The sequence below is a fragment of the Podarcis vaucheri genome (assembly GCF_965113315.1).
Source record: "Podarcis vaucheri genome assembly, chromosome: 6".
NCBI lineage: Eukaryota > Metazoa > Chordata > Lepidosauria > Squamata > Lacertidae > Podarcis > Podarcis vaucheri.
Window position 1 is genome coordinate 106,268,945 of NC_138764.1, and position 8,751 is coordinate 106,277,695.

The 8,751-nt window shown below is 48.6% G+C and overlaps 1 protein-coding gene across 1 annotated transcript; it reads right to left on the minus strand.

Annotated features, from left to right (window-relative positions):
- Nucleotides 1–240: 240 nt before the first annotated feature.
- LOC309534221 (actinia tenebrosa protease inhibitors-like) lies at nucleotides 241–8,751 on the minus strand. The gene is made up of 8 exons (XM_082226372.1): nucleotides 8,646–8,751; nucleotides 6,652–6,819; nucleotides 5,297–5,449; nucleotides 4,626–4,781; nucleotides 2,453–2,590; nucleotides 2,159–2,341; nucleotides 594–770; nucleotides 241–429 (listed from the first exon to the last, which is right to left on the minus strand). The coding sequence occupies exons 1-8, from the start codon at nucleotides 8,731–8,733 to the stop codon at nucleotides 404–406; spliced, it is 1,089 nt and encodes a 362-aa protein (XP_082082498.1). The 5' UTR covers nucleotides 8,734–8,751; the 3' UTR covers nucleotides 241–403.

Here is an 8,751-nt window from a genome sequence, read left to right on the forward strand (position 1 = left end):
TTCTGAATCTGAATTCTCTCCCCTCCTTCCTCTTGTGCTTGAATCCTGCTTACTGGTTTCCCATTAGGGCATCTGGTTGGCCACTGTGGGAACAGGGTGCTGGACTAGAGGGGCCCCCATTGGCCTGATCCAGCCAATTCACCTTATGCTCTTATGTTATGTTCTTATGTAAGCCTTTGGTCTGATCCAGCGGCCAGACTTTTATGTTAACTCAAGAACCAGATTCAGAGGATGCAGCCGAACATCTCATGTCTTTATTTTTGGAGAGCAGAGTTGACGCCACCAGCCTCCCTGAAGGTGGAGGTGGGAGGGAGTCGAGGGCCCCAGGTTGGTGTCTCTTCCTCGGACTTTGAGGGGTCAGTCTGGAGAATCGTGCAGGCAAGGGAATATGTCAGTGAATTACTCAATCAGATGTTGTGGTGGAGTTTGCTGTGGAAAGGAAAGAGAGGCAGTTAAAGGGCAGGAAGGAGACTCTTGCCTTGAACTAGCACACAAGAGTCCGTGGCCAGCAATGCAGATGTTGGAGACCCTGCCTCCTGTCTGTTTCCCAAGCCAGTCCCATTCCTGAAGGACAGATCCTCTTTGTTTTTCACCTGGTTTACTTGAAGTTCCGCAGACCATTTTGCACTCCAGTCTCGTGTAAAACCGATTGTCATTCCCTTTGCAACCGCCATAAACAAACTTCTTGCAGGAGGAAAGAGTTGAATTGTAGTAGAAGAATTCTGAGTAAGCGCGACATGGGCCAGTCTCACTGGGCAGCTCACAAACCTCTGGGGTGGAAGTAGAAAAAGTGGTGGTGGATACACACGCACACACAATTGTATAGCAAATGAATGCAGAATATAAAGTCAACATAATACACACCTCACCGCCCATAAAAAACCAAGAGAGCAAGAGCATTAGCACCATATAGAAAGAACTCATACATCAATGGGAGGCAAAAGGCTGCCTCTCCCCATGTGAACCTACTCAGACCCTGAGATCATCTTCTGAGGGCCTCCTTCGTGTGCCTCCTTCTCAAGAGGTCCATAGGGTGGCAACGCGAGAACGGGGCCTTCTCTGCAATGGCTCCCCATCTATGGAATGCTACCCCCAGGGAAGTTTGCCTGGCGCCTTCATTATACACCTTTAGGGACCCGGCAAAAACATTCCTCTTTAACCAGGCCTTTGGTTGATTGACATCCTATGACCTTTTACAATGTGTTGGGGAGTCGGGTTGTTCTTGCTTTTATTTTTATTATCTATTTTGTGGTTTTATATTGTGGTTTTATGTTATGAGCTGCCTTGAAATTGTGGATACAGGGCAGTATAAAAATGTAATAAATAACAGCAGTAATAAAGAGTAAGTACGCACGCAAGAACAGGAACTGGACCTGAACAGAAGGGTGGGAGAAAGTCATGCAGGCTAAATTGTCAAATGGAGAAAGCCTTTACAGCCCCACACTTCCAGCCCCACGCACACTGCCGTAATTGAAGGACAATATCGCCAGATTCCTTCTGAATGGAGAGTTTGGTCATGTGGCTGAAGATTTACCCTACAACTTCCTGGTTTGCTCAATCGATGAAGACTGAAGAGCAACCTTGTTCAAAGGTTTAAATCTTATAGTTGAGCCATTGATTGGGTATCGGATTTTATTGGAGGACAGGCCCCCCAATACCTCTGAAAAAGAGGCTCGTTTTGCCCTTAGATCTGCAATTTTAAGGACAAAAATTTGTGGGAATGGTAAGGTAAATTATTCAGGGGAGCAGACCCTTATCTGACAGAACGCCTGATTTTAATAAACATTTTAGCTGTGCAGTGTTTACACGGTTCTGTTTAATGTATTTCATTCTGTTTTATGTATTTTGTTTTGCAGTGGCTTTGGCTAAACAAATAAATAATATTCCTAAAAGCAAACTCAATGCACATGACTTCCCCCCAGAGCATCCTGGGAACTTCAGCTTTCCTCCACAGAGCTATCTTTTCCAGTTCTCTTAACAAACTACATTTCCCAGGATTCTGTGGGGGGAGTCACGTGCTTTAAATGTGCATTGAAGAGATGCCTTGAATGCATCGTGTGGACCTGCCCTCTTTGAGCACAATTGTGTCCCTCTGACATGTGGGCTGTGACTCCCTTTCAAGGAGGTTTTGGCAGTGCATGAAAGGCGTGCGCTGTACCTGGGCTGATTTTCCCGCAGGCCTTCTCGCATGCCTTCTTGGTTTTGAACCTGTTGCTGTTGCCCCCGCAGCCCCCGTAGATGAACCGCAGGCACCTCTTCTGTGACGGGCTGTAGTAGTATCGTGGCATGTAGCCGTAGCACAGTCCACCATCAGGAGGCAACTGGCACCGGTCCCTACGGACTGTAGGAAGAAGAAGGGAAGGTTTGGGGTGTGGCCTGACTAGCTCTGTGCTACTGCCCGGGTACCCCAAGAGGAAAAGGTGTGAGGAAAGGGGTGTGGCTTTGCCAGTACCTGAGTCCAGGCAGCCCAGGCTGCACCCATTGAAGCAGCACTTCTGTTTGAGGGGGCAGTCTCGGTCATCTTTACAGGTGTCATTGCAGGGCGCAAAGGTGTACACCAGTTCCCTTTTGGGACACACGCCAGGGTGCTCTGGAAGAAAAGAGTTGGAGAAGACAACTACTGTATTTTTCGCTCCACAAGACGCACCTGACATAAGACGTGCCTAGCTTTTAGAGGAGGAAAGGGGGAAAGCCCTGTTTTTTGAGGATCAGCTCTAAGTCGTTGAGCTTACTTTGCAAAGAGAAAAAATCCTGTTTTTATGGGGTTCAACTCAATTCTGCAGCTTCTTTAGGAAAGAAAAGGGAGCCGTTTCTACAGTTTCCAGACAGATAATCTAATCAGCCAGTCACATGTCGCTGGGGGAACAAACAGTCTCCGTCTGCAGAACATTCAACAATAGAGGCCTGGGCAAGGAGCCGGAAAGGGAGCCAGCGATTGACCACACATTCGCTCCAAAAGACGCACAGACATTTCTCCTTACTTTTGAGGAGGAAAAAGGTGTGTATTATGGAACGAAAAATACGGTAGCTTAGCTGTGCTTCCTGAATCACGGGGGTGGGGGTGGGGGTGGGGGGTGGACTAGATGGCTGTCCAACTCTACAGTTGCATGATGCTACAAGGAGAAGCTTTGTTGGTGCCCAGTGAGACATGAGCCTAGTCAAGAACATAGGAGGAACTCTGTGGTAGGATCAGGCCAAGAGCTCATCTAGTCCAGCTTCCTGTTCTCATGGTGCCCAACCAGATGCCTCACTGGAGAAGCCCACAAGCAGGGCCTGAGGGCAACAGCCCTGTTTCCAGAAGCTGGTGTGCAGACGCACACTGCCCCTGACCAAGGAGGCTCTACAACCAGCCATACTTTTGCTGAGGAAGCCTGATGGAGAGTCTGAGTCTCTCCATAACAGGCTCTGCTCCCTCCTCCCAGCAGCTGCCAGGACAGGCTCTCTCCCTCCTGATGATCTCAATGGGCTTTCAGAGCTGCAAACACAAGACCTAGTATTTTTGCAAGAATAAGGGTTCTGAAATCAGGATGGTGGAAATGTAGTCCCCCCTCTCTCACACACATCTCAGGCCTGGAATGCTTAAAATACATGCTTTTGCAAATAAAATTTTCCTTAATACAACACATTTATGTCTGTTGTTTTCACAAACTTATGCCTTTTTAATGCACACTTTACCCTGTCAAATGCATTTTTGTTGACATTCCTTGGTTGGGGAACTGTATTGCAAAATTCGGAGATGTGTGAATTTTGTAGGATGGCTGTGTTTCAGTTTGCATATTGTGTTGGAAAGCATGAAGAAAAGAGGCTTGATTTTAAGTGTGAGCTGAATCTCGTTTCTTCCCTGCCCTTAACCATAACACATCTTGATACTGAAGGATGGAGCAATCTGTCAGGGTGGGCTTTCTCTTTTCCAAACTTATTTCTCCTTTACCCTGAACATTCTCTCTATTTCCCTATCACTTTGCACAACAGTTCATGAAAACTGGGGTATGCAATGCTGCCAATGTTTGCATGAAATTCCCTCTGATACAGTGCAGTTTTGTACATTATTTCTACTACAGTCATACCTCTTCTTGCGTTTGCTTCACGTTGTGAATTTTCACGTTGCGAACGCAGCAAACCCGGAAGTGTATACTAATGGGCTTTGCCACACCGCACACGCAGAAGCATTCTGTACGCTTTGTGCATGCTCAGAAGCATTCTGCATGCTTCGCACATGAGCAAAACCACTCTATCGCGCTCCACACGTGCACAGAAGTGCCACTCTAGTTGTGGAGTTTTTGGGGTGCAAATAGCACCCTGGAACGGATCGCATCCTCAACTAGAGGTACCACTGTACTGTTTTGCACCCTTCTCCTTTCAGTAAGGAATTTTCTGTTTCAGAGTTGCATCACAAAATCCAGACAATTGTGAACTTCAACAGCATTTTGGTTGGCTTCCTAGTTCAGCAAGTGTGAATTAGGTTGTTTTGCCTTTAAATGCAAACTGAATTATACCCCCCCCCATCATTGGCACCCATGGGAGTGGAGAGTCAGGGAGTGGCTCCCAACCACTTTCCCCTTTCATTCTGATTGGGTTCCCACGCATTGCCCAGCTGTTCTTTGTCCTTGCTGGAAAAGCCGTACCTTCCTCAGCCTTTACACACAGCTGGTGGCATCCGTATCTGCAGCACTTCCTCCTTGGGATGTGGAGACCAAAGCCACAGTCCAAGTCGGTTGTGCAGCTGGTCAAGCAGTGGCGGTCCAGCCGGCGTTGCGTCCTTGGGCAGTATCCGGGCATGGCTGGGGAGGAAGAGGGAGCAACAGGTGGAAAGGCAGAAGGAGATTCTGCAGAGGCCACGGAGAACCTTTGGGCAGATCGTATGAGACTGATGTGCCATGATGACACTAAGAACATACAAGAGGAAGCTGCTGGATCAGAGCAGCATTCTGCTTTCACAGTGGCCAACAAGATGCCAGCCTGCACAACAGCCCTCTCCCCTCTTGTGGTTTCTAGCAACTGGGATTCAGAACTATTTCTGCCTCCAGCCGCGGAGGACAACTCTAACCCTCCAGATGTTTTTAGACTCCACTTCCCCCATCCCTGACCATTGGCCATGCTGGCTGCAGAGGATGACAGGAGCTAGAGTCCAGCAGCGTCCCAAAGGCCACACTTTCCCCATCCCTGGCACAAGATGAGAGGGTCCATGGAGATGGGTGGCCAAGGGCGCCTTATTTGGGTGCTGGCCTTCTTCTCTCCTGGCATCTCCTGTCCGAGGGTCCCTGAAACCAGAATGGCAACCTCCCTTTGCCCTTACCTTCGGAAGGGAGCCGGCACTGTCGCCCACAGATGGTCCGGCAGCAGCGCTCGTTCCCTGGGCAGCTGGCATCCGTGGAGCAGAACTGGCCACACATCACCTCACCTTCCACCCGAGCAGGACATGTGCCAGGCTTGACTGGAAGAGTTGTTGCTGGAAGAGAACATGGGGCAGGCTGACTCCTTCGCTGGTATGACCCCCTGGGAAACTACAAGCCCTTCCTAACAAGCAAACTATGTGGGCTGATTTATGATAAGTAACCCAAAACGTCTCAGAACACTTGTTGGCTCCAGTGACTTTCCCTGCCATCATTTTCTTTCCACCCCATGCAGTGTGTGGCCATTCTCTCTCTCTCTGGGCCAGAGACTTTTGCAGCCAGCATTGAGAGACCTTCCTGTTGACCCTCCTGGCGTTCCTGAGTCTTTAATTTCCAAAACGTAAGAAGGGCTTCCTATCAGGGAGAGGTGAACACATAGAGAATAGGAAGGAGACTCCCCCCTCCACCTTGGGAAACAGCTTGCCTCCAGGTCAGGAAGGCTCACAGGGACCGGGATTTCTGTGAGTAGCTGAGCCTTCTCCACCTCTGCTTAAAGATTGGTGGGGAGGAGGAGAAACCTGTTGGGTTTATTGTTGCATTTCCTCTGCTCTTTCCTAGCTGCTGAGTTTGTATCGTTGGACTGCTGTGCTAAAAGCTTACTTTCTTTACTTGCAAGTAAACACCTCTGTCGTTGGACAGGAGCCACAATGAACAGCATCATGATATTTAAAATGTTATTTCCAATTCATTTCCTAGTGATCCCTAGGATGGAATCTGCCATTTTTGTAGCTGCTGCCCAATGAGTCAAGACCTTAACTGAATTATTTGATATGTCCTCTAGGTCTTACTCCTGGTCAGTCACCACCTGTCCAGACCCCATGAACATCTATGTGCAATTGCAGTTTTGGAGTGGTCTTAAATGTGAATCACTTGACTCTTGTTTACACTGAATTGCATTTGCCATTTTACCTCCCATTCACTCAGTTTGGAGAGGTCCTTCTGGAGCTCTTCACAATCGCTTCTTAATTCTGAAACTACCATCAGCAAACTCACTGCTCCCCCCTAATTCTAGGCCACTTATGAACATGTCAACAAGTTCAGATCCCAACGCCAATCCTTGGGGACCCCACTTTCTACATCCCTCCAAATATTCCTGCTCTCTGCTTCATGTTTCTTTACCTGTTCCTGATCAGCACGAGGACCCCTCTTCTTGGTCCAACCCTCTTATTCTCACAGCTCCACTTATTCCAATGATTTTGGCTGAAAATCTTTGGCTCCTCCCTCCGCCTCCACCTGACCGTTTGTCTCGGGGTCTTACCTGGGCGCATGCACCGGCGTTCACAGGCACTGCGACTGTGGAAGTTGTTGGCATTCCCTAAGCAGCCCCCATAGACAAAAACCAGGCACCTCCCGACCCTCGGGTTGTAGTACCAGCGAACGAACAGGGCCAGACAGTTGCCTCTCTGAGGAGGAAGTCTGCAGATATCTGCGGGACAAGAAGAGACGCAACAGAATCGAAAACAATATACAGAGTTTAGAGCCCAGAACTTCTGATGTTGGAGGAGCAACGCTAGCAATAGACTTGCAAAGTCCTCTGAAGGCAGCCCCACAAGCACAGCTTGCTTTCTGCTGCTGCAGAGGAGAGGACGTGAATCAATGGATTCAGAAGACAAGGAAGGAGGGTCTGGCTAAACATTAGGAAAAAAGCTCTGACAGTAAGAACTGTTGAACAGTGGACTGGACTTTCTAAGAAGGCTTTCTTTGGGGGGAGGTTTTTTAAAAGGGGTTGGATGGTCACTGGTCAGGAATTATTTAGCTGTGATTCTTGCACTGCAGGGAGATGGACTGGAAACCCCTTGGGATTCCTTCCAACTCTACAATTCTATGATTCTCAGATTGGGCTGAAAGTATTTCTCCTGTCTTACCACAAAAGCCCAGCAGGTAGCACCACCCTATCTGCCATTCGAAACAGGCTTTGGTGGCATTCTGTCCCAGTGAGGATCAAGCCCCCTGATGAAGCTGCAGAGCTGCAGGGAGACACATGTATGAGGTTCTTAGAGGAAGTCAGAAGCGTACTGTAAGTTGCGTCTTATAGAGTTGTGCAGCCTGGTGTCGCCCGCTGAAGCCCCCCTTTCTCCATCAGGGTTGGAGGTGAAGGAATAGATCCTGCATCTCTTTTCACTTGGCCACCTCAACAGACTCAAATGCCACCAGAAATTCAGTTGGTCTGCTGTCGCCAAAGACTTCTGGATATTTCACTGTGCAACAATATGTCTCAATGAAATACTGGACAATTAGCTGCCTGACACCCTAGAAAGGCACTGGCCACTCAGGGTGGTGTAGAAAGGAGATTCCGATGAAGAAGAACTTGCTGAGGGTAAGAGCTGTTTGACAGTGGTATGGTCTCCCTTGGGAGAAGGTTTTTAAGCAGAGGTTGGATGGCCAACTGTCATGGATGTTTTAGCTGATAAAACTAAGGTCCCTTCCAACTCTACAATTCTATGATTCCATGGACTGACAGGCAGAGCAGCTTCCTGTGTTCCTAAGGCCAATGAACACCCAGAGTTATTTGTGTGGCTCATTTTTGACCAGGCAAAAGTTGAAGCCCACCACCTTGTCCATCCCACTGTCAAACATCTCTTACTCTCAGAAAGTTCTCCTTAATGTTTAGGAATCTCCTTTCTTGTCACCATTGGTTCAGATCCTACCCCTCCATCATCCATCTGGCATCCCTTCAGATATTTGAAGGTTGCTCTGGGGTCACCTGTCAGTCTCCTCTTCTCCAGGCTAATCATAAGGCTTGGTTTGAGGACCCTTGATCATCTCAGTTGCACATGTTCCAGCTTGTCCACTTCCTTCTTAAATTGTGGCACCCAGAACTGGACACAGTGCTGTAGGTGGGGGTCCAACAAAGGAAGAAAAGGGTGGTACTTTTCCTGCTCTTCATCTGGACACCAGACCTCTGTTGATGCAGACTAGCATAGCTAGCATATTCTTTTTTCCCCTGCTGCAAAAGGGGAAGGAAGGCTGGTGGCCACAATCCAAGGAAAGCTGTGCCAGATGACCAAATAGGCAGAGTAGGCACTGACCTATGAGCCCCATGCCTTTTAGGGGCCCTGCAACAAAGGATAAAAATGGACTTATCAACATAGTTGGTTGATAAAATCAAAAACGTGTTGGGAGAAAAGGCCAGGCTAATAATGAGGAGAGACAAGGCAGGTTAACAGGATCACCCCTGAGCATTGGGGGACACTTGGAAGGGCTGGTTTAAAGAGAATAGAGCGCTGAAGGGAAAGGGGAGGTGCCACTCACCCACAATGAGCTTGGCAGGTGCAAGAGGGAGCTGGTGCAAGAGCAGAAGGGTCCCCGCCAGGAGGAAGAGGCTGGAAGGATGGTGCATGGTGGACCCAGGAGTGAG

Bases quoted from the DNA above. Each gene is read 5' to 3' on its own strand.
- LOC309534221 (XM_082226372.1), bottom strand. From the start codon at position 8,733: ATGCACCATCCTTCCAGCCTCTTCCTCCTGGCGGGGACCCTTCTGCTC. The intron at 771-2,158 runs GTACAGCGCACG...CTTCCACCCCAG, and splicing joins CTGCGGGAAAATCAGCCCAG to AGGTTTGTGAGCTGCCCAGT. The intron at 430-593 runs GTGAAAAACAAA...TCCTTTCCACAG, and splicing joins CGGAACTTCAAGTAAACCAG to CAAACTCCACCACAACATCT.